The following is a 26,129-nucleotide window of genomic DNA, read 5'->3' on the forward strand; positions in this document are numbered from 1 at the left end:
ACAGAGACCGAGAGGCAGTTGTGTTGTCTGACCTCTCTTCTCTTCCCTCTTGCCTACAATTTATTTCATTCCCAGTCCACAAGCAACACCTGTGTCAGCAAAGGCTGCTCCTAAACTCCTTCAGATGTTATGATCCACAGCTGTGGAGGTTCTCGAAGAATTGACCTGCCCCTCGAAGAATTGACCTGCCCCTTCACTTAGACATAGTCCTTAACAATTCCCCATTTTTTGTTTTAGACACAATTATTCCCCCTCCTCCCATAGGATGGTCAGTAAGTTTATGCATTTGCTGTTATCTGAGGAATGTAAGCAGCATTATCACCTCTGGATGGTTGTAGGGTGAAATACTATAGTAGGTGTTGATCTTAAGAGACGTGGAGGCAAACAAACTTTCAAATGGAGAAGAGGACTATAGTCCAAAAAGGCATTTAAGTCTCTCATCAGTCTCCTGGCTTAGCCCTTTGATGTGTTGACATATTAAATTAGCCTGACTATAAATGTCTTACTGGGTCACTTCTCCCTTTCCTTCTGGGATTACCAAAGGAACTCTGAGAGTATCCTGCTCACGAACAGCTCTCGGGCGCTGCTGCTTCTCTTTGTTTCTTATATTTCTTATGTTCCTGTTATGATACGGGAGACACCAAAGGAAGCTTTGTACTCCTTCTGATGTTATGATCCACAGCTGTGGAGGCTATAGGAGAATTGATTTGCCCCTTCACTTAGGCATGGTCCTTAACACTGAACAAAAAAATTAATTTAGGTAGAATTATCATTTTTATTATATTAGCTTAGCCTACTCAGGAGTACTTTGATATTCTTTCAGTTGTTTAAATCTAACTTTGTGTGAAAAGTGTTTTGTAGCTGTATAAAAATGATTCCTGGCTTTGTCTAGGTAGGTAGACTCCCAAATATTTTACATTATCTCCAGTTATTTTAAATGAGCTGCTAGACTTTGTTGTTAACATATAGAAATGCTGATGATTTATATGGGTTTATTTTGTATCCTGCAACTTTGCTAAATTTGTTAGTTGTTTCTAGTAGTATTTTAGCTAATTCTCAAGGGTTCTTTAAGTATACCATCATGCCATCTACAAAGAGCGATAATTTTGTTTCTTTATTACCTAATTCCCTTAATTTTCTTTCTCTTATTGCTAAAGCTAACATTTTTATTACAATATTGTGTAGTGGTGATAAGGGGAAACCTTGTTTCACATCTGATCTTACTGGAAATGCTTGCTGATGATTTTAGATAGATACTACTTATCTTTTTAAGGAAAACTCCACTCCATTGATCCCTATTCTCTCTAGTGTTTTTTTAAATAGGCATGGATACTGTATTTTGTTAAATGCATTTTTCTGCATCAATTGAGATAATCATATGATTTCTGTTGTTTATTATGCTGATAGGTTTTTTTGGATATTGAACCAGCATTGCATTCCTAGTATATCCTACTTGGTGATAGTTTATTATTATTCTGAAGATAAGTTGCTGTAATCTCTTTGCTAACATTTTATTTAAAATTTTTGCATCAATATTCATTAGGGAAAGTGGTGTTCTAATGTTCTTTGTTTTGGTCCTTCCTGGTTTAGGTATTAGCACTATATTTGGATCATTAAAGGAATTTAATAGGACTCCTTCTTCCCCTATTTTTCTGAATAGTTTACATGGTATTGGAATTGTTCTTTAAATGTTTAGTATAATTCACTTGTAAATCCATCTGATTCAAATTATTGCTTTTATTTCCTCTTCATTGGTGTAAGTTCACTCTTTTCATTTTTTGATAATGATAATTTAGTTTTCTTTCATTTTTCTAATAAGATTAACCAAAGGTTTATCTGTTTGGTTGGGGTTTTCCCCCATAAAACCAATTCTTAGTTTTGTTAATTAATTCTATAGGTTTCTTAATGTCAGTTTAATTTTTATTTTCAGAATTTCTAATTCGGTATTTAGTTGGGGATTTAAAATTTGTTCCTTTTCTACCTTTTTTAGCTGCATGCCCAATTCATAGATCATCTCTTTCTCTATCTTATTCATGTAAGAGTCTAGTAATATAAAATATTCCCTAAGAGCTGCTTTGGCTGCAACCCATAAGTTTTGGTATGTTGTCTCAGCATTTCATTCTCTTGCATGAAATTATCAATTGTTTCTATGATTTGTTGTTTGATCCATTTATTCTTTAAGGTTAGAATGCTTTGTTTCCAATTAATATTTCATCTGTTTTTCCATGACCCTTTATTACACTTAATCATGATCTGAAAAGGATGCATTTACTATTTTATGCCTTTTTTGAATTTGCTTGTGAGGTTTTTATGCCCTCATACATGGTCCGTTTTTGTGTAGGTGCCACAAAGGTATAGCCTTTGGTTAATTTTATTAGAAAAAGCAAAGTCTTTTACCTTCATTCTGTATGTATTGCTTTCCTTTAAATGTGTTTCTTGTAAACAACATATTGTAGGATTCTGACTTTTAATCCAGTCTGCTATTTACTTCCATTTTATGGGAGAATTCATTTCATTCACATTCATAGTTAAGACTACTAATTCTGTTTTTCCTTTTTTCCTACTTTTCTGAGTGTGTGTTTTGATCTTCTCTATCTCCATAGTATCTCTGTATGGTCAGAGATCTTTTGCTTTTTTGCCCATTTTTAAAGGTTGGTATCTGCTGTTGGGGAACAAGGGAGACTGTCCCAAGCTTCCTCTTCAGGACAACATTGACTTCTCACTGACTGCATTAGGGCTGGTGCTGCAGGCTTCCCCACTGTACTGAATAACCTAGCCAAGTCCCACATGTTATGCATGGAGTTTGCTCCAAGTTGGAGTGTTGGAGGTCTCACACCTGGTATGATTAGGCCTTCTGAGTCAGGGCAGAGTAACCAATGCTGCTGTATTGGGCCACATTTCTCCCTGCCAAATTGAGAGAGACTTTTCTTGAAATCTTTCCAAGGTATCTTAAGCTGGAAAATTATTACTCTCTGTGAGTTCTGTCACTCCACAATTCATTCAAAGACTTGATCTAATGTTGATTCTGAGGGAAGCTCTGAATAACTCAGGCAAATGTCCTATGTACTCTTCACCATTTTACAACAGTACCAATTCTTTTTTAAAAATTATTAAAGCTTTTTATTTATAAAACATATGCATGGGTAATTTTCTTTTTTATTTTATAATTATAATTTTTTGACAGTATATATGCATGGGTAATTTTTTAAATAACATTATCCCTTGTATTCATTTTTCCAAATTATCCCCTCCCTCCCCTAGATGACAGGCAATCCCATACATTTTACGTGTGTTACAATATAAACTAGATACAATATATGTGTGTAAATCCCATTTTCTTGTTGCATGTTAAGGATTAGATTCCGAAGGTGTAAGTAACCTGGGTAGATAGACAGTAGTGCTAACAATTTACATTCACTTCTGCATGGGTAATTTTCAACATTGATCCTTGTAAAACTTTCTGTTCCAAATTTTTCCCTCCTTCCTCACATCTTTTCCCCTAGATGGCAGGTAGTGCAATACGTGTTAACTATGTTAAAATATTTGTTAAATCCAATATATTTATATAGTTATCTTCCTGCACAAGAAAAATCAGATCTAGAAAGAAAAAAAAAAACCTTAGAAGGAAAACAAAATGCAAGCAAACATCAACTGAAAACATGAAAATGTTATATTGTGGTCTACACTCAGTTCCCTCAGGCCTCTCTCTGGGTATATATGGCTTTCTTCATCACTGAACAGTTGGAACTGGTTTGAATAATTTCAATGTTGAAGAGAGCCATGTTCATCAGAATTGATAATCATATAGATTTGTTGTTGCTGTATATAATAATCTCCTGGTTTTGCTCATTTCACTCAGCATCAGTTCCTGTAAGTCTCGCAAGCCTCTCTGAAATCATCCTGTTGGTCTCTTCTTATAGATTAATAATATTCCACAATATACATATATCATAATTTATTCAGCCATCCCCCAATTGATGAGAATTCACTCAGTTTCCAGGTTCTAGGACATTTGCCAGAGTTCTCCAGAGCTTCCCTCAGTATCAATATTAAATCAAGTCTTTGAATGGATTGTGGAGTGACAGAACTCACAAAAAAGGCTGCCACAAACATTTTTGCACATATGGGTCTCTTTCCTTCCTTTAAGATCTCTTTGGGATATAAGCCCAGTAGAAACGCTACTCGGTCAAAGGGTATGCATAGTTTGATAACTTTTTGAGTAGAATTCCAAATCATTCTCCAGAATGGCTGGATGTGTTCACAATTCCACCAACAATGTATCAGTGTCCCAGCTTTCCCACATCCCTTCCAATATTCATCATTATCTTTTCCTGTCATCTTAGCAATCTTACAGGTATGTAGCGGTATCTCAGAGTTGTCTTAATTTGCAATTCTCTGATCAATAATTATTTAGAACACCTTTTCATATGACTAGAAATAGTTTCAGTGTCTTCATCTGAAAATTGTTCATATCCTTTGATCATTTATCAATAGGAGAATAGCTTGAATTCTTATAATTGGAGTCAATTCTCTATATTTTGGAAATGAGACCTTTATCAGAACCTTTAGTTGTAAAAATGTTTTCCCAGTTTATTGCTTCCCTTTTAATCTTGTCTGCATTAGTTTTACAATGGTACCAATTTTTAATGCTCCATGAAATTTTCTTCATAATTTATTCTTTATGAGATTGTACTTGGGAATTTTGAGAGAAACAACCTATACTGAAAACATTAAGGTGGATTTTTATGTACTGTTTCAATAATTGACAAACACATTGATGTCTGTCAGGTGATTAAGAGTTTTTAAATGCTGAAGCCACTGCAATTATCAATGATTTGTATAAATGTTTGAACTAGGTTTATGCAAGTGCCCTTAGTGTTTGCAAATATCTAATCTGACATATCTAAGAATAACTCTAGGCACTTGGTCCCAACTCTTTAAGTTCATTGTGCCAATTCTGGCCTTCTAGTTCCAGTGACCTTTTGTTTATCTCTTTCTTACTGTCCCTGTTACAGAACTTAAAGTTCTGATTTCTACATTTGGAAAACAGCCTGAAGAGCAGACATAGATAGAATATATTATAGTTGTTTACTTTTATGAATAATAACCTAATGAGTCATGATTTTTTCTGGGTATTTAATAATTCTAAGTGTAGTAAAATATGCATTAAACTAAGCTGTTTATTATTGTTTTTAGTCTACACGTGTGATGTGGACTCCACCTCTCCGAGAAAGTTTCTCCTACCCATTTCACGTGCTTCAGATGCTGATTATAACTCATGTTCTCAGGTAATTTTTATTAGTATTTACTTATTTAACATACTTGAATTTCTAAGATTCTTGTTTTATCTAAGAATTTTTAACAAAACTTAGATACTTATAAATAATTGATAAGTTGGATGATCTTATCAAAATGAATTAAGACATAGTAATCAAGAAATATAGTTATTTACAATAAGATCTGTAATCTAATAATTAGTCATTTTAAAACTCATACAAAATTGTTTTATTTGATAATCTAGATCTCATATTTTTAGCTATTCTATTCAAAAAATAATAAAATTTAAAATAATTCCTGCATGTTTTCTTTGTATTTCCTTTGCTGTTTTTTAGTCTTTTCTTTGTTAGAATTAAATTGTTACATTCATTTTTTCAATATTATTGATTTGGGATGTTTTTTCTTGAAATATCTCTAAAATGTATATGAAACATAAGCATTTTTTTCAGATATAGTTTCATAGCAGTCAGTAAGGATATTTGCTAAACATTTCTGAATTATTGAGGTTTCCAGTAGTTTGCCTGGAAGTTTTATTTTCCCATGATTCTTTGCATATAAATGCATGTTTTGGTTGGTAACCAGTACATTAACAATATAAGCATTTTAAAGTTGGCAGGGCAGAGTTTAAATAGTAGGAGGGACAGAATACAAAGGGCTTCCAGGGAGCACCATAGTACATAGAGTCCTAGTCCCTGGCGTCAGGAAGATTTTATCTTTCTGAATTCAAAAATAGCCTCAGATACTTGCTAACTGTTTGACCTTGGCTAAGTCACTTAACCCTGTTTGCCTCAGTTTTCTTATCTGTCAAATGAGCTGGAGTATTGTAATGTTCTGGTTAGCTTTCTGGAGGTCTCAGGACCAGCCTTAGTTTCAGCAAAATAATCACCACGAGAATAGGGTAAAGTCTTAAAGTCTTTATTGTCTCCTTTAGGCTCCCATTCTGTGTCAGCAGTCTCAGCCAATCAACCAGTCAGCAGTCTGCACATCTCAATGTAATATCCTGCTTTCTAGAACATACACTAGGGTGATTAAGATATAGTGTCTAGACTAGCTTTCTGGAGGATCTTAGGACCAGCCTGAGTCCTTGGTCTTAGTGGAGAAGTGATGAAGGCAGGAGAGCCACCATGAGGCTAGTCAAGTCTTCTTCCTGTGGCTGAGTTTGTCCCCAGTTTATATACTCTATTACAATTAAATCTATTCATAACACTGAGTATAAACCAATCATTATATCACTAGGGAACCATTATTTGTTGTTAAGATTAAATCAATCATACTAGAGAACTATTAATTTTAAAATTTTTATTTTATTTTTCAATTTTTTTATTTATTTTTTAAATTTTTATTAATATTAAACTAGAGAACTATCAATCACTGTGCTAAACTAGATAAACATTGTCTTATCAACTCCACTGAATTAAAACCTTGTAAGAATCCTTGCCTCAAGTATATTTCTCCAGAGTTCTGGCCCATTACAGAGTATGTAACAAAGAATCAGACAGACCTGAAATATATGTTTAGGATTTCACTGTAAGCATGCAGTTTTAAGGTTCCTTGTGAATCAGACTCTTTCAGGTCCACTATTCCATTCAGTTAAATCCAATAAAGATTTTTAAAGTCAAACATACAGAGTCAAAGATACAAAGACAAAGATATATGACTAGGTCAGTAATGTGGATTGAGATGAAAAATACAGAGGCTGTACAAAGCAAATAAATGAGTGAAGATGAGAGGGATTGGAAGGTTATCAATAAGGCATAAACTGTGAAAAGGAGTTGGGGATCTGGTAAAGCAGAAAGGAGAATGGGTAACATTTTAGGCAGGAGTTGGAATGCCATGCAAAAGGTAATTGAAGGAAAATCTACCTGGAAATATAGGTTGAAACCAAATTGTAAAGGGATTTAAATGCCAAATAGAAAAGTTTGTGATTTTTTTTTTCAAGGTGGTAGGGAATCACTGAATCTTTTTTCTTGAGCAAAGGAGTGACATGGAATATCAATTTAGTAAGTATGAGAGAGGTTGATTTAGGGAGAATGATGGCAATGGGAAAATAGAGGAGGACTTGGTAGAATTGTTGCAGAGATAAAATTAACAAGTCTCAACAGTGGATTATATGGGAACGAGTGAGGGAACATACAGAGTTGAGAATGACTTTGAGATTCCAAATTTTCTAGTGAAGTTAGGTAGGTAGGTTTCATGAGAAAGTTATGACTTCTGTTTGACATAGGTTGATTTTGAGGTGTCTGTGATATTCAAGTGGAGATGTCGGTTAGGCCCTTGATTACTCAAAATTGGAGCTTAGAAGAGACGTAGGATTGGACATGTTGTGCTTTACACACAAGTGCTTTCTGAAGGATTGCTGACTGATTCAAGAATTTTATTTGTAAAGATTCTAATTGAACCTATTAGAACTGATATCTGAGATAGGGGATTTAGAGTCAGGGATTCTAACCTGTGGTCTACTGATTGTTAAGGGATGTATGGATAGATTTGAGGTGAACTTGGCTTAGAAAAAATTGCATCTTCATCTCAATATAACTGATCTCATTTGAAATCTTATGTATTTTAGAACATTGTTCTGAGAACAGGCCTGTTGTCAGACGGTTCAGTGGCTCAAAAAAGGTTGAGAACCTCTAATAAGAGTTGAAAGACCCACAGTAGAATTCCTAGAGATACACTATTCAGGGTGGCAGGAAGTGGAGAATAATCCTGCAAAGGAGACAGAGTAAGGAAGGTGAAGGTGAGAAGAAGATATCACAGTAACTCAATAGAGAGAGCATCCAGACTGCAGAGACACTAAGGAAGACAAAGTCTGATCAGTAAAGAGCTTATTGGCAGCTGTGCTGAAAGCAGTTCTGGTTGCATGGCAGGATCAGAAATGAGTTTGCAAAGGGGTGAGTGAATAGGTGAGAAAGTGACCAAGAGCCCAGATGGCTTTTTCTAGTATTTGGATGGAAAGAGAAGGAGAGAGTTAGAATAATAGGTTGAAGAGATGGTGGGATAGATTGATGAGATGTCAGACATTGCTGAATAGATGTGGTTTATTAATGCCGTTATTTATTGAGCAAAGGAGTCACATGGAATATCTGAGAAGAACGATTAGGGAGGGTGGTAGAAGTTGAAAAAGAGAGAAGAGGACTTAGCAATTAATTAGTAATGCACATTTGAAAGGTAGTTTCTTCATTGAGAGCTCTGTATTAATGAAAGCATAGGTTTTGTATCAAAACACAAAATAAAAACATGATATGGGTGAGGTTAATATTCTGGTTAATTCAGCATTCTTTTAAACTTTATTAACTATAACAAAATACAATGTATTTTTAGTAAATATTTATTGAACACTCTAGTAGAGACGTAAGAAGGAAGGAAAGACATTTATTAAGCTCCTACTATGTGATGGGGGTCTATGCTATGCACCGTGAAGGGGAGAAAGAAAAGGAACAAGCTCTTTTTCAAAAGCCAACTATGTGCCAGGTACTGTGCTAAGCACATCACAAATATTACCTCAATTGAGATAATTTTATGCTTATCATAGATTCCTCTAAGACTACAGTCTATATCACCTCAGTGCAATAAAGAATAAAGTGCAGGGAGATAAGTCAGAAGGGAGGATCTTTGCTGGTTGGGGATCAGGGAGGTCTCTGACTTAGGAGAGAGCAGGACAGAATGTGGTTCTGTTTGGCTGTAATGTGGAGTAGGGTAGAGAAATGTGAGGGACATCTGGAAAGACTGGTTAAAACTCTTGGAGAATCTTGGACATTTATTACTATATAATATTACTATATTTGTTTGTTTATGGGGCAATGGGAGCCCCTGCAGATTTTTTAAATAGAGTAGTGATGATGAGAGCAATGTACTAGGAAGAGTATTCAGACTGGTATGAAGAATAAGTAAGGCTGACAGACTGGGGGAAAAATGATGTGGCTCCAAATTAGGGTGCTTCTGAGATATTCCAGACATATAATGAATAGGAGGTGGCAACCAAGGGAGGTGGAGAGAAAGGTGGGACCAGATTGCCCTTTAATTAAAATGCCTTTTTGAACTACTAGGGGAACCTGCTGCCGTCTCAAGGTTAAAGGTGTTCAGTTGAGGCTGAGACCTTGTGTGTTTCTGAATTAAGCCCAAACAAGGTAGATGTGATACTAGAAAAGAATCCAGGGATAGGAAGCTAGAAGCAATTTTAATTGAAGGAATGAGGGAGCCGGAGAAGGGCAGGAAGAGAGTAGAATTAGGGAGAAGACAGAAATACAGTTGAGTATTTAATATTTTGCTGTTCCTTCTTGTTGCTTATCTTTGAGTTGGAGATTTTGTGGCTAAATGTCTTGGTATTCTTTCTTTTAAGGTCTCGACAGAATTGTAAGAAAGACTTTATTGCACTCATTGTGTCTAATGTCGCTTTCATGCTTCCTTGGCAGTTTGCTCAGTTTATTCTTTTTACACAGGTAAGATGATTTTAATTGGATTTAAGTTTATGTACCATGTGTTTGGTTTTGTAAAATTCTCATATTTTTCCTAAAGAGTAATTTAAGATACGATGTGCTCTTAGGAATTAAAAGTATGTCCAAATCAAGATTAGTTATAAAGTTTGACAAAAGATACTAGTAGCCAACATGTAGAATGTACAAAAATACTGTTAAATTTTTAGAAAATTTCTCATTAAAATCTACATTTTCATAATCTTTATTGTGGATAATTATGCCTCAGTGGCCATCCCTATATTCTTAATGGCAGGGAAGCTTTATGGTTCAATTAGTGGCAAGAAATTGTGGCTGGTGAAGCTTTCCTGGGTTGTGATTTTTAGAGACTAATTATCACTTTACAAGTAGGACTATTGTGGTTATTGCCCCATTTCCCATAGGTCAGCAGGTGGTGTGTGGTCAGTGGGAGGAGATAAAAATACTTCTAGTGAGACTTTTTGCCATTTTGAATTCTCAGCAGAGTTTCTTACTATGCATTTGCTGTGCTGCCATAAACAATGGCTTTGACCCATTATGCATCGGCAAGTAGTTCTTCTAGGAAGAAAGAAAGGCCCGGGAGTTTGCAGTAATGATTATCACTTGTGATCATCTTCATTGCTTCCTGGTGAACTGACTTGTGAGGGAATGGGACTGTGACCTCGGTGTCCTGGAACAATCTGTTTCTCACTAAGGTGAGATGCATGTTGATCATCAGCACTTCTCCTGCCAAGGGAAAGGGTTTGACCTGGGCCTCTTACCCAGGCCTCTTCATGACTCATTCTGTACTCTTTCAACTATATCATATTATTCGTTCATTCAGTTCTCTCATTTATAGATGAAAAAACAGAGGGCCAATGAGGTTGTGACTTTGCATTACTAATTAAGACTGGGCTTTTAGCTCATTATCCCTTTTCCCTTTGTGAATCTCCAGGTATGAGATTTCTTTATGATTGAGAAGGGGAGAGTGATGGTACCAAAGCAGAAAGCTGGGAAGGCATTGCCAATGCATCATTATCTCCAGAATTTATACAGTTGATGATCATTGCATAATCTCTTCCTTGCCAAAAGTTTTCAACTTAAGCTCATGTTTCAATTTGAATATGTATCAAAAATTTGTATCATGGTAATCAATGGGAAAATGAACTTTTATAAATTTGCTAGATTACATTGAGTCTCTAAGCCAGGGATATGTACAAAAGAATTTCAGATTTTAATTTCAAATTGTGAAAAACAGAAGCAATTTTCCATTAATTATAAAATATTCTTTAGATAATTGTCATAAAAGTTCCTTTACTTTTGAGGGGTTTTTGCACATGCGTGTGGTGCATATTATTTTAGACAACCTTTATAAAATAACGAAACAGTGAAACTACAACTTTCGTTTCCTTCCTGTTGTTTCTAATGGCTCGGAAGATTTCTGTTGTGGAAAAAAATACATTGAGTATATTTAGTGAATTTTCATTGTCACATAATACTAGGATTGTTAGATTGAAAACCAGTTCTGGGGAAAGCATCGCCAGAGACTAGAAAGCACTTGACTTTAGAATAAGGCAAGCTTTCTATTCTGTCTTAATGATCCTGGGCAAGATAACTTCCCTTTGGATGGTGGATTTATTTTTAAAAAACCATAACATGAGAGGATTGGCCTAGATGATCTCTCACATCCCTTGTAGTGTGGAAATAATGTGATTCTTTTCTATGATCAGGCTAAATTTGGTCAATTTTGTGTATTGAAGTTGCTTGTATAGTAACAAATTTTGACTGCTCCATTTCTTTTTTATCCCTTATAAAGGGAATCATATTATATTTGGTAATTAATAACCTCAGAAGAAGTTTGACAGCTTTATCCTAAATAATTGTAAAACAATCAACAACTGAATCAACAAACATTCACCAAACAACACTGTTTACCAGATACTGGGGGATACAAAGATGAAGAATGAAACTATCCTTGCTTCCAAAGATGTTACATTCTAAAGGAGGAAGGAACAAGGATATACATATTTACAGATTAAATAGAGGATAAATATACTTAATACAAAGGAGTTCTGATGTGGTTTGGAAGGGAGGGCACTAGAAGAGGGCCGTATCAGGAAAGGCTTCATTTTTTTTAGGGTTTATAGATTTTTGGCATACGTCTATGAATCTTTTCTTAAAATAATGTTTTAAACGCATAAAATAAAACACATAAGAATAAAAGTGAAACAAATATTAAAACCATTTCATATATCCTGGTTAAGGAACTTGGGTATAGAATATGGAGCAAAGTTTTGAAAAAAAAGGATTTTATGCTGGCAGATTGAGTGGAGAGAGTATGAGGCGTTAGCCAGTGGAAAGACCCTGAGATTAGAGACTGAGGTATAGAGATAGAAGGCCTGTTTGTCTGGGAGGACAAGGTTAGCCCAATGAGGCTGGATTGATTGGAAAAAGGAAGGTTGTGAAGAACTTTAAAAAATAGAGAGGAGTTTATATTTGATTCTGCAAGTAATAGGGTGCCACTGGAATATAACTGGGTTGAAAAGTTATTATGGACAGATTTATGTTTAAGGAAAATGTCACTGCTAACAGGGTGTGGAATGGATTATAATGGGGAGCAAGCTGAGGTGGTGGCAGCAAGGAGCAGACTCCAGCAGTCTGGACAAGAGATGACGACTAGCTATCTAATCACTGTATGTTCTCATTTTTAACAAGAATAAAATGTTGAGTTCCTTGTAGGTAGGAGATGACAAGATGAGTGATAGAATCAGTCAGCAAGCTTAATAGATTTATTGAATTTACCCTGTGCTCAGCCTAAGGGATTCTAGTACAAAGAATGAAATAATTGACCTGTAAAGATAGCTGGACATAAGAAGCCTGGAGAAGAGAAGGCTTTTTAAATAGGTGAAGGGCTGCTGTGTAGAGGAGAGGTACTATTTTGTTGGCCCCAGAAAGCAGAGCCAGGAGTGTGGGGGAAAGGTGGAAAAAGGCCGCTTCAGGTTTCTCAAAGATAAGTTACCCAGAAGGAAGACGGGCCCTGGAAGGGGTTGTTTGCCTCTTACCTCCACCCCATTGGAGGTTTTTAAGTAGAGGCTGGACAGACAAGAGACTGTGCCAGAATATTTTGTGTGTGTGTGTGTGTGTGGGGGGGAACTAGACTAGAAGTCCTATGAAGTCTCTTCCAATTTTCTAAGTTTCCTTATTTGGTGATTCCTATTCTTAAGGAAATATTTACTGAAGGTGATAAGGGTGTGTGTGTGTGTGTGTTTGTGTGTGTGTGTGTGTACGTGCATGTGCACGTGCAAGTATACATATATATGTATATATGTGGTTATAGAATACATGCAAAATAGACATAATAGACACCCTATAGTGTAAGCATATATGTGTGTATGTATATATGCAAATAATATGTATATATATATACATATATATATATATATTACACATAGGTGTATTATGTGAATGTATGCGGTTATAGAATATGTGCAAAATATGCACAAAGCATTGAGTTTAGAAGGGCATATACAAATGTCACACAAATGACAAACTATAATTTAGTAAACACAATCTCGGAAATTTAGTTATAGATAGGCCCTTCATTGTTCCCTATTTATCTGAAATCCATACAGTATGGAAAACTCAAGTAATTAGAATATTTCTCAATTGATAGTGTAATAATTAATGTTCATTATGATGACCTTATAGTTATCTTAAAATGTCCTGAACTTTTTGAAAACTGGGGAAATCACATTCATTATTGCAGTGTCTTGAACATAATAGAATGAATGATTGTTGAATTCAGTGTAATTTTATGCTGTAGTTTTATCACATTCTACTTTTTTTTTGAAAATCAGGGGGCAGCAAGGTGGTACAATGATTAGAGCACCAATCCTGAAGTCAGTAGGACCTGAGTTCAACTGTGTTCTCAGATACTTAACACTTCCTAGCTGTGTGACCCTGGGCAAATCCCTTAACCCCAATTACCTCAGCATAAAAAAAAGAAAAAAGAAAATTAGAAATCTAATATATATATCTTGTGTGTGTGTGTGTGTGTGTGTGTGTGTGTGTGTGTTTAATTAGTAAATAAGTAATGTTAACTATATCCCATTCATTCTGGAGAAATAGAAATTTACTTTATGCTACCTATACCTAGAGACTAATACTTGACTTTTATTCCTTTCTAAAGGGGCAATATTTCTATTGAAGTGGATCTTTGGAATCATCATTGAGCCTTTTATTTAAAACTTCAGAGGATGTTGAGAGATCATTTTGTCAAACTTTCATTTTGTAGATGAGGACAATGAAGTCCAGAGAGAATAAAGTATTGGCCCATTGTCCTGTAGGGAGCAAAAAGCCAAGCTCAGTTTAGGCCCCAAACTCCATACTCTCCTGCAGTGCTGTGCTGAGTCAGCTCAAGAAAGCTCTCTAGGGATTATGTGGTTGGCCCCCCTATTGCAGGAAATGTTTGCTTAAACTATTTTAATAAAAGAAAAAGATGCTAGGGAAGTGATTACATTTAGTTGGTCATTTCATAGTGTTGGGGTAATTGTACTTTCAGACTTCTTTAGAACTTGCATGACTTTTGGAATGGCTATGTCCTCCATCTTTGAAGTTTATAACCACACTGTATTTCTTCATCTTCATGCAAGGGTTATCCATTTCTTTCCACAATTCCTCTATAAATGGACCTAAGTTTGCCTATTGTCTTTTGTTCAGTGTATCACTGGTCCATCTGCTTTTCCAGTCATATACTTTCTTGATATCTCTTATGCTATTTCTCATATGAAAACCATAATTCACAATGAATTGCACTTACCACACAGCTTTCTATTATCCTTTGAAACACTTTATTCTTCTCCAATTTTGATATTCCAGCATTCACAACCGTATGTTGTCTGCAAGAAGATACCGATAGGCATTTGCTTGCATTGGTCAGTGTCAGATCACTGCACTTATTTCAGCTTCTAAAATGTAATTTAGCCTGATGTCATCTTCCTTTTCACTCCACCGCATTGTTCATCTGTGGCTCCAATCTAAGATATTTATATTGATGGAAAAATTGATCTGTATCACCAGCAATAAATGTAAATCTGGACAGTAGACATTTTTGATCCAAGTGTACATGGCTAGATCAGTTTCTTTCCAGTGACTTTGTATTATATCCCCATACAGTTCAGGGTCTCAATGCAATCAACACTATCTTATTTTCCCCCCCCCCCAAAAAAAAGGAGCATTTAAAGCTATTTTAAAATTACTGATTGCCATCAGTAGTTAATCCCAACTTTAGACTTTACACAGAATACCCTCCTAGTGAACACCCTAGGGAGGAGCACATGTCTTCCTATTTAGTACTTTATGTTTGTACTCAGTGGATTACTGAACAAAGTTATCTCCATGGTCTTTGCCATCAATAGGTAATTCCTCTTTTATTTGGACCCTGCATAGAACATCCTCCAGGACACTGAATACCTTATTGGTGAGCATATGCCTTCCTGCTTTATATTTTATATTGATATTCATTATAGCATTGAACAGTTATCTACATGATCATAATTATTGTAGATTCTTAAATATGATTTTAATATAACATGGGAATTCCTTTATTTTAAAAGTGTTTAAGGTTGCATTTTAGTCAAATAAGTTGTTAGATGCTTTTTTGAACTCCACAAATAATAGATAGTCTGATCTTTCTATATCCTTTTTACTGTGTAGTCAGATATGTTACCAGGCATATGCTTTATAGAAGTAAATTTTGTTTAAAAATTGCTTACATTGTTGATGCCATATGTGGTTGAAACTGGTTGAAATTAACAGTTTAATTGTGTGAGTGGTTAGAGTTGTGAATTGTTTACTTTTGCAGCTTAAGTTAATTGTTAGCCCAGTATGGATTACTTCTATTTGTGTATTGTGTGTCTTTGTGTTATTATTTTATTATCTCTGAGTATTCATCTTTCAAATGGGACAGATGTGTGGCAGAGATAAAAGGGATAGAGAGGCAGTTCCCAACAACTCCCAGAATGAACATGGGCTTTCAAAAGTATAAGAAATATGATCTTGGATGTTCCTCTTGTTGTCAGGATTAGGTTGATTTGACTAGTGATAGCCTTAGACTAGGCTGTCATCGTGGTGACTTTGAGAAGATCAAATTTAGAGGTTTTAAAGGCAGAAACTTGTGAATAAGGGAACTTGGCTTCTTGAATGGAACAATTATAATAAATAGTATTTAGAGACAAAGGAAATAGACCATGGATCTGAATTAGAATCAGTTAAAGAAAGGATTAAATCATTTGTAAATCGTTTTAACATTCCCCAAATCATCCAGGTACCTAAACTCTACCTTCCTTTACCAATAGATTCCCCTGGCTCTTCAGCTGCTATGTTTTTGTTCAAGGTGGAATCTAAAATCTTGGTACACAGTGTTAGGTAGGGTTTAGTACCAAGTTTCTGCCATACTAATTTCCAATTTTCTCAGCAGTCTTTGTCAATAGTGAATTCTTATCCCCAAAGTTCGGGTCTTTGGATTTGTCAAACACTATATTACTGTAGTTATTGACTAATTTTCCCTGTGAACCTAACCTATTAACACTGATCGACTACTCTGTTTCTTAGCTAGTACCAGATGGTTTTGTTGTTCGCTTAAGCTAAAAAGTCTTAGAGCCCAAATTTGAATGGAGATCTTTGCAAGTCCAGTATTCTTTTTAGCAATTCAAGCAAGGACTGGTCAGAAGCCTAGTATGATGAAAAAGGCCTTCCCTTTTGCTGCTGCCACTTCCTTTATAAGATGGGAGGATTGCCTGAGATGACCGAGATGACCAATGAGTTTTCTTCTAGTTATAAATGTGAGATCTTAGATGAACCTTTTATCCTCTGTCTTGTGATCCTAAATCATCACATGCTGGTGAGTCACACAGATAACTTATCTTTATTCATCTAACCCAAGGATCTCTCCTTACTCCCATATCACCAACTCCCTATTAGACAGTGTGTACTGGCTTTTATAAAAGCTTTTCAAACTCTGAGAACTTTGCCTTCCTCTCTGACTTAAGTCTTCTACTGAATCCCCCATTATTGCTGAGACTACCAGCATTCCAACAGGATCTCAGCATTATTCTGACTTTGCTCTCATCCTATTCATCCAGTTAGTCAGATCCTGCTATTTCTATCTCCATAATATCTCTTGTGAATGACATTTTATCTGTACTCATGAAGTTTTCCTTTCCCAGTCCCTCATGACTACTTACCTTGATGATTGTAATGGTTTCCTAATTGGTGCTCTTACCTCAAGCATCTTCTATATTTAATCCATCTTCCACAACTGATTTTTCTTAAATGCACATCTGACTATGTCATTCCTTACGTATTGATGTCTGGTAGCTTCTTACAGCCCCTAAGATCAAGGATTAAACTTCTCTATTCACTTTTTTTCCAGCTTTTTTCTGTTATTCTTTTTCTAGTATTATGGTGCAGCCCCACTGCTGCCTCTCTCTTTCTCACACCCAGCCTTCCATTTCTTTCCCCTTGCCTTGGAATGACCTGGAACATGCTTATAAAAGGATCTGTTTCTGAGCTGTGTGTGTGTGTGTGTGTGTGTGTGTGTGTGTGTGTGTGTGTGTGTGTGTGTGTGTGTTTAATGATGGTTGGATTTTGTCAAAAGATTTTTTAACATTATATTTATGATTCTCATAGTGAAATGTATTCCTAGCGAATGTTGAAGATGGTCATATTGCATAATCTTTTAAATTTTTTATCCTCTTCCTTGATATTTCATGTTTTAGTTTCAATATTCCTTATGAAAAATGACCTGTTTTTATTTTGTTTTCTGGTGTTGTGGCCAGATTTGTATCAGTGAAAGAGTTTAGAAGGATCTCTTTTTTTTTCTATTTTTATTAACATTTTTATATAATATTTCAATGAATGAATTTTTGATAAAATTCACCAGTAGATCCTGTTTTTTTCTCTTGAAATTAATTTATGACTTGTTCATTTTCTTTATTTGTTATATAATTTTTTTTAAAATTCTGTTTTAAAAATCCATTCTGTTTATTGGAATATTTTACATTTTAAAATATTAATTTCATTTGTTATTTTTGTTGGCAAATAATTGAACACAATAGTTTTCTGATAGTTTCTTTTATACTCTAATTATGAATTGTATTTAATTTGTCCCTTTTATTAGTTTTTTTCCCAAAAATCTAGCTCCCATTTTTATTTATAAATAAGATGGATTTTTCCTTTCATTTTGTTAAACTCTTTCAATTTTTGATTTTCTAATTTGAGTTTTAGTTTGTTTGATTTGTTTTTAGTTTTTAACTGCATGCTTAAATCAGTCAACCTTTATTGAGTATTTTATCGTCTTCCAGATACTATACTAAATACTGGGAATTCAAAAAAAGCCAAAAGGCAGTTCTTATTGTCAAGGACCTTAAGGTTTAATGGATGAGAGGTACATGTAGTATAAGTTGGAGAGAATGTTCAGAGGAAAGACACTAGCATCAATAGAGATTGGAAAAACTTTCTTGGATAAGACTGGGCTTTAGCTGATACTTGAAGGAAGCCTGGAAGGAGGAAGTGAAAACGTGAAGGGATAAGGGCCAGCTAGTCAGTAAAAATGCCCAGAATTGACAGGTGGGGAGTGTCTTTTGTAAGAGACACAAAGTACATAGAAACCTGGAAAGGTAGAAGGGGCATAGGTTGTGAAGCCAAACGGGATTTTTTTATTTGATCTTGGAGGTAATAGGGAGTCACAGGAATAAAGAGAGGATATGGTCATATATGCAGCTGCCTCATTGGTTCCTGTCTTATGCTTCAAATCTCTCCCTATTCCATACCATTCTCCAGTAATATATCATTGATTTTCATGAAATCCATAAAAAAGCCCCTACCTCCAGCCCCCACTCAGGAATCTCTAGTGTCTTCCTGTCAATTTTAGAATCAGCAAATAAATCCTGTTTTAAAAGCTTTTCACAATCCTACCCCAGCCCACCTTTCCAGTCTCCTTTACCTTGCTTTCTCCCTCTTTCCTTGCTCTATACTCTTCTATCCAGTCCTGTTATTCTTCAGATATCTCATCTCTTTTTTGGGTCCCTGGAAACAGTGCAGCCCTGCGTGACGACACAAACCCTGGAGCCCTTCCATGAGAACATGCCCTTACCTGACCCTCTGGGTTTCGGCCTGGCTGTTTGGAGAGGCTCTTAACAATCCAACATCAGTTTATATAATTCTTTCCAGGTTTTTCTGAAATATACATGCTTATCATTTCTTATAGGAAATTATGTTCCATAAAATCCATGTGTCACAACTTTGTACGTTGCTTTTAATAGTAACCCTAAACTATTCTCTCAATCAAGGATCCATCTTATTGATAATATTTTTCCAGCAGTGCCATAGGTTTTATTTATATCATGGAATTCTGCAGTCTCTGAAGAAATAAATCTTGCAGATTTCTCAAATGGGGACCAGGTCACAAAGAAGCAGTGAAGGTTTCGGGCAGGAGACATGGCATAAAAGAAGTCAGAAAGATGTAGAACAAAAAAAAATTAAAAGAGGGCATATGATGAGACTGAGGTACAACCTCTGAAGAACAAGCAAGATCACTTGATGTATGTGAAATTTCTTGAGGACCATCGTTAGCATATTATGGTTGAAGATTCACAGGAGGTATGACTTAGTTTGGTGGAGGAAGAGGTGAGATAGAGACAAGCATCAAAAATTATCCTATTTCACTTTGAACTCTGTAAAGTATGGGCTTTAGCAAAGTCCCAGCTTCTTTTACTTCACTGAAAATATCTACAGATATTTAGACTGCTTCAGAGAATTGATCCACTGTTTTGAATGTTACGGTTTCTTTTTGGAATCAACTGGAAAAGTTTTGAACAAATACCTTTATAATTTGTAGTTCATCCTGACTAATGTACTTATTCATGTATTCAAATGCAAATATTGTGCACCCAGAACAGTTTTAGGTATCCTAAAACCTAGATTATTTTTTCTCATATAGTTTTATATGGTTCTTAATTAAAGTGCCTTCGTGTCCTCTTATCATCTGTGTATCATAATCTGACTTATATTTAAATGCATTATTTTATTTCTATTATTAGATAATAATAAGCTCCTTTAGGTCAGGGATTGTTTATTTCCTATCTGTCTCTTGCCTGTCTGTCATGTAGCCTACAGAGTAGGTATAATAAATATGACTTGAATTCTTGAATTTGCTTCCTTTCCCCACATGTTTTTTTAGTTTAGTTTATAAAATTAGCTATCTATAAAGACATTTTTTAAATTGAAAATTTATATAAAGAATATTTAGTTTTAGCTTTTTGGACAAAGGTTTAATGTTTAAAGTATCACCAACTAATGTGTACAAGTCAAATAAAAATAGGTATTCAAAGTTAACACCTTTAGCCCCATTTTCCACCACATTCTCACTTTTATAGCAAACTCATGGGTAGCCATGGTCAAAGAATCTACTGCTAAGTGGCCAGTCTGCTTATGAGCGTGTTCTGAGGCTAGAGCAAGAAAAGAGCACACAGTTTATTACCAGAACTCTGCTGTAAATCTATTCATGGTAGAGTCTGTCAGAGTATGGGCCAAGCTTTTAAGAATCAGTGATCACCTCCATGCTAGAGGGAAGTATCATTCAGTGTAGAAGTTTTTATCTATATGTCATCTGGAAATTAAAATATTTTCATATTAAAATCCTTTATAATAGAGATAGTGTCTACTGGATAAACTTTTAAAGGAGATAGAAATGTTAAATTATGAACTAGCCTTTTATAAAAATAATATGCATTTATGAAATAATTGAATACTTTATTTTTTTTTAAGTTTTGTTTCTGAAACATTAAGTTATTCTATAATTGAGGTTCCTTGTTTTCTAAATGGACATTGCTTTTTGGAAGCCATTTGTCAGGTAAAATTAGAAAAGGGTTTTTTATCATAATGCCAATATATTTAGAAGTGTTTTCTCTAGTGAGTTTTGCATCTGAGACTAATAATTAAATTTTAAACAACATTTTCACTATATTTTTTTTTCAGATGGCTTCATTATTTCCTATGTATGTTGTGGGGTATATTGAGCCATACAAATTTCTGAAGATCATTGCTGTGAATATGGTAATTTTTTATTATCATTTAATTTGATAATGAATTCAAATACTTTGATGCAAGTTTACTAGTTATTTTATATACTTTATTATAGAAGTTTAAAGTAGGCTCAGTTAAGATACATTAATTATATTTTGCATAGTAACATTTTTGTTGTTTAGTTTTCAGTTATGTCTGCCTCTTTGTATCCCCATTTGAGGTTTTCAGAGATACTCCCGTGTTTGTCATTTCCTTCTCCAGCTCATTTTACATTTGAGCAAACTGAGGCAAATGGGATTAAGTGACTTGCCCAGGATTACACAGCTAGGAAGTGTTTTTCTTTGATTTGAGCTCTTTGCACTATCTTGCCACCTGGCTGCCCATAGTAACATTGTAATCTGATTATAATCTTTTGTCATTTTATCTTTCCCTGTTTTATGAGCTCTGTACCTTTTCTTCATCCTTATCCCTTCATCTTTCCCACTCCCTCCATCTCTCCACTCCTTAGCTCTTTCTCAATATGTCAACCTTATACTGGCTGCACTCTTTGTTGCATGTCTTGACCCCTTGGTGAATCAGCTCATCATTTGTCCTATCTCTTTCATACCTGCTGACACTTCAACTCTTGAGTTACTTTCCCCGGTCATCCTAGTTGTTCTTATTTATGTGCTGCTAAACAGAGCTAGAACAAATCAAGAAATGGGGCTGATTGGGTACCCAAATAATTTATTATCTAGTCTGAACTTGACCTTTAGTGGAACAAGACAAGCTTGTCTGTCTTTGCAGATTAGCTTTTGTACTTTCCCTTGCAGCTTTCCGTACATTCTTTTCTCCTCTTAACCTTCTGTGACTCCTGTGCATCTGTTCTTTCTAATTAGGACCCTACCTCACAGTTCACCAAACCCATTGATAGCAATACTTGGGACTGCTTCTTTCTCTTCACTCTTCATTGCTCTCTGCCAATTTTCCACTTTATTCTGTGAGATTTACTATGGATATCTTCCAAGACTTTATCAACTAGGCCAGGGGTGGGAAACGTCCAACCCAAGGAATGTAGGAGGGCCATGAAATCATTTGGTTTGACCCTGCCAAGACAGCCATGGGTGATGAAGAGCTGAAAACTAAGTACAACAGCCTCCCTCTGCTTGAATTCTAGAAGTTGATAATTTTGTATGGCCTGTAAATGATGAAATATCCAAATGGCCCTTAGTAGAGAAAAAGGTTCCCTATCCCTATCACAGGGCCTCTTCTTTTCTATCTTGCCTGGTGATCTCATCAGATTCCATGGATTCAAGTATCATTTTTCTGTAGATGATTCTCAGATTTAGATATCCAACTCTGATTTCTCACTTGAGCCACAATTGCATAATTTCCATCCTTAGTTATTTGAACTGGATGTCTTGTCTTTCCCCTTCCCCCTTTCACACCAACACTTCTTTTTTCCAAATTTTTCTGTTACTGTGAGGGTGTTATTATCCTTCCAGTCACCCAGGCCAGCAACATTGATTATCTTCCTTTATTCCTCTTTCTTACTTCACACTCTAACATATTATCCACACCTTGTTCCTACCTTCTTAGCATCTTGTCACTAGATCTTTTATCTCCATTTACAGTCACAACCCTAGTTCAGGCTCTTGTCACCTCTTCCCCAGGCTGTGGAAATTTCCTCCTTGCCTCAAGACTCTACCTACTCTACCCTTCCCTTAATTGATTTTTCTAAAATTGGTCTGGCCATGTGGCTCACTGAGTTCCAGGGTTAAGTGTAAAGTTTCACTGTTTGGTGCTGAGAGCTTTGTATAAATTGGCCTTTTCCCCTTTTACAGTCTTGTACTTGAGTCCCCTTCGCTTACTTATGTGGTTGAAGAATTATCTACTGTCCCGATAAAACTGGCCTGGTACACTGGCCTGCTCATAGATCTCAAAAGATACTCCATTTCCTGTCTTGAACCTTCGTCCTGGGTGTTCCCCATACCTGGAACACTACCCCGCATCCCTGCCTCTTGTTTCTCTGGCATAATGTATTTCCTATTCCCCTTGGCTAAATCTAATAGGACACAGGACAGCAGGACTCGGCATTTTCAGCTGCTATCACCATAGACTCCTGTAGAGTTAAAAGTGCCCTCAAAACAATAGCTCTTTTGAGACTATTACTGCAGAACCACACTTCTCCAATTATAGGAAATCCTATTTCATCATAGTGCTATCATTAGATCTTGTGAATTTGATTTTTTCAAGTCAAGGGAAAGACCTTAAATATGGGTAATCTCAACAGTCTGAATATTCCCTTTAGCTCATTAGATAGCATGCCATCCATACAGGACTGCCAAGTCTATGTCTCTTGTCTGTGTCTTTCTGAATTATTTATTCCATTTATCTTCCTTCTTTATCTCTTGATATACAAGTTTATCAATGATATCAATAAAGTTCAATGGTTTTCTCCCTCCATCATAAATTGAAATAATCCTTTTTGATCCTTTATTTCTCTTATGACACCATTTCTTTGTTTTTCCCCTGAAGTTAGCACAAACACACAGTAAATGCTTAAATAAATGCTAGTTGATTGATTTTTGTTCTTTAAGGCTTTTCCAATATCCTTTGGATGATTCTCAGTTTTAGTTTTTTAAAAACTGTAGTGTTCATGACTCACATCCATACAATCCTGATAGATTTGAAAGTGTAGGATCATTAAAGGAGTTCTGTTGTTTGTAAAGTATTATAATATCTGGCCTCTTCATCCTGTTTAATTTCAGCATTCATCTTTCTCCTTCCTCCTTTTTCTCTATCCATTCATAAAATCATAAAGAGAATATATGCACACATACATATACTGAAAGATCAGTCTTTTGGTTATTTATCTCACTGCATATTTTATCTGGACAGTAGATATTCTTCAACCACTTGCTTTTTCTTATGAGAGTGATTAGATCAGATTCTTTTGAGTGGTCATGGACCTAATCTGAGAAGTTCTGCAGTGTTCAAGGGATTGATGCAACCAACACGAAGTTATCTACAAAAAGATCACCAGTGAGAGGAAACCCTGCTTTTTATCATGGCCCTACCATTAAGTCTTTTCTTTGACCAGCTTACTTTGTCATGCCTAATGCTAATGGTTGTTAGTCAAGGTTATCTTAATTTTGTACAAGAGAGATCTTGATAGTTTCTTTTATTAAATCAAAACCATTTAAAAAAAACAACCTATAATAAATATAGTGGGATCTCATGTTCTTTGATTCTGAGTTGCTTTAAGATAAAGATGTTCACTACTGTTATCATTTGTAAAATTTTGCCTCCTAGTTCTATCCTAATTTGGGATGCTATTGATGTATGTATAGATGATTCTTATAAAAATTTTATGTAGTTGGGAAAATAGATATATAAGTCAGTAGTTTATATGTCCTTAGTCAGCTTTTTCTTTGCTACTATTAAAGTCTAATTTTTTTTTTTCTATTTCTTGGATATCTTTCCATTTCTCCACCTTTTCAAGGTAACTTAGTAATTAATTGATACTTCAACATATTTACACTTGTGTTGCCTCCAGCATCTCTTCTTTTATGTGTACTAGTTTTAGTCCTACTCCTTCTCTCCTTCCCTCACTTCTGCTTTTTTATTCTATTTCTTCTGTGTCTATATGTATTTCTAAGCCTGTGATGTTAAGAGTTGGTATCTGGTCACTTGGTGGTGAAAAGGTTTGTTATGAAAACTTTTTGCAGATCTTTTCCATTTTGTTTCTGTTTGTTGTTGTCCATGTGGATTTCCTTATGAATTTTTGGTATCACTTTATTATTGTAGTCTGGCTTCTTATTAATTTTTTCTTGAAGCTAGCTTTTCTTTTTTTAATCAGTTTACTACTACTCTTTGTTTTTATGGAATGATATTATTATTAATTTTCCACCATTTTTCTCTTTTAAGATTTAACAAACATTTATATTATAAAGTGGTGCTGTCCATGGCTACCATCTCCCTCTTGGCAAGTAAGTCAAATATTTGCTAACTTAGGTGCTTTTTAGGTTCTTTTTTATCTCCTTGTTGTGACAGTTGGTTTTTGTTGGCCCAATCTCCAAATGAAATTAATGTAATAAATTTCTTTGTTGTTTATTTCATCCATCACATCTTTTTATCTTCAGTAATCCATTTAAATACATAGCTCATTATAGTTGTTTACACAGCCAACCTTTTTAACCTTTTTTATTTGTATTTTATTAATTTTGATTGTGAAATAGAAAATAAAAGAACTGGACTTTGAGGTAATAGAAGCTGGGTTCAAATCCCTACTAAGACACTTATGAAATGTTGACCTGGGCAAGTCACTTTACTCACATAGGCCTCATTATTTCCTTTGATATGAGAGGTTTGGACTTGATGAACTTTCAGAATCTGTCTCTAAATCTACAGTCCCATGATTTTTGATCTAATAATAAGTTGGTGGTCTCTTTATATTCAGAAAACTGTTTTATTACTGTCTCCCAAATTAATAAGAGGTTATTCTCTAACTGTAGAAATACTGTCAATTTAAAGTAAAATATATTTATAAAAAATTAAAAATACTATTTATTTCACTTTTGTCATAGTCTTACTATGATGCCTTTAGGGCATATTTTAGGTCATAATCAAGTTCTTGGTATGTTTTATTTCTTATTCCTAATTCACATTTTCCACAATATTCATCTATCCCAAACTGGGATAAAATCATTTAGTATCTCTATATATATATTAGTTTAATTTGGAAGGTATTACCAAGTTCTTTATAGGATGGTTTTTCATTCTTTTTCAGAGATTTTGGTACCTAGGTTCTCATACTTTCATAGTCTTTTTGCAGATAATTATAAACACTTCAACATGAAATGTTCAAAAATCCCACAAAATTTTCTTGTTATCTTTGAATACATGAAAAAAAACATAATCTGCCAATTCTTTTCCCTTTCTAAGACAGATGTGTAAACCGTCTTTACTTTTAGCTGGTGTCCTTATAGACCAATTCATTATAGTAAGAATATCAAAATTGATAGGATTTATTTTAGTCAAATACATTCATTCCTTAGTCATTGATTTATAGTTCACATTTAGAATACCAAAAGCTCATTTTCTGGTTGTTCTAAAAATAGTTATTCTGTATAAGACTAAAATTTTCTGTTTGATTTTATCTTAGATTTGGACCCATTATATAGCCTTTTGAGATTTTACTGAACTATAAAATCATCAAACATATTAGCCAGCCACTTTAACTTTTTGTTATATGCAGATTTAATAAAAATGCCATTTTAAATTGAAGTGATTTATGAAGAACTAAAATAGTATAGGACCAAGCCTGGATTCCAAAGATGTTCCATGTGCATATTT

General features: G+C 34.9%; 1 protein-coding gene across 4 annotated transcripts in view; it reads left to right on the forward strand.

Annotated features, from left to right (window-relative positions):
- LOC141551991 (protein C-mannosyl-transferase DPY19L1-like) overlaps positions 1-26,129 on the forward strand; it is a 121,608-nt gene that overhangs the window by 48,325 nt on the left and 47,154 nt on the right. For 3 of the 4 annotated variants that reach the window (XM_074284305.1, XM_074284304.1, XM_074284307.1), the window contains exons 8-10: positions 5,197-5,288; positions 9,617-9,716; positions 20,745-20,822. In XM_074284305.1, coding sequence (XP_074140406.1) covers positions 5,197-5,288; positions 9,617-9,716; positions 20,745-20,822 — 270 coding nt within the window. The remainder of the gene's footprint in view (positions 1-5,196; positions 5,289-9,616; positions 9,717-20,744; positions 20,823-26,129) is intronic. The other variant, XM_074284306.1, reaches the window with a different exon arrangement.

Source organism: Sminthopsis crassicaudata, chromosome 1 (assembly GCF_048593235.1).
Source record: "Sminthopsis crassicaudata isolate SCR6 chromosome 1, ASM4859323v1, whole genome shotgun sequence".
NCBI classification, from domain to species: domain Eukaryota; kingdom Metazoa; phylum Chordata; class Mammalia; order Dasyuromorphia; family Dasyuridae; genus Sminthopsis; species Sminthopsis crassicaudata.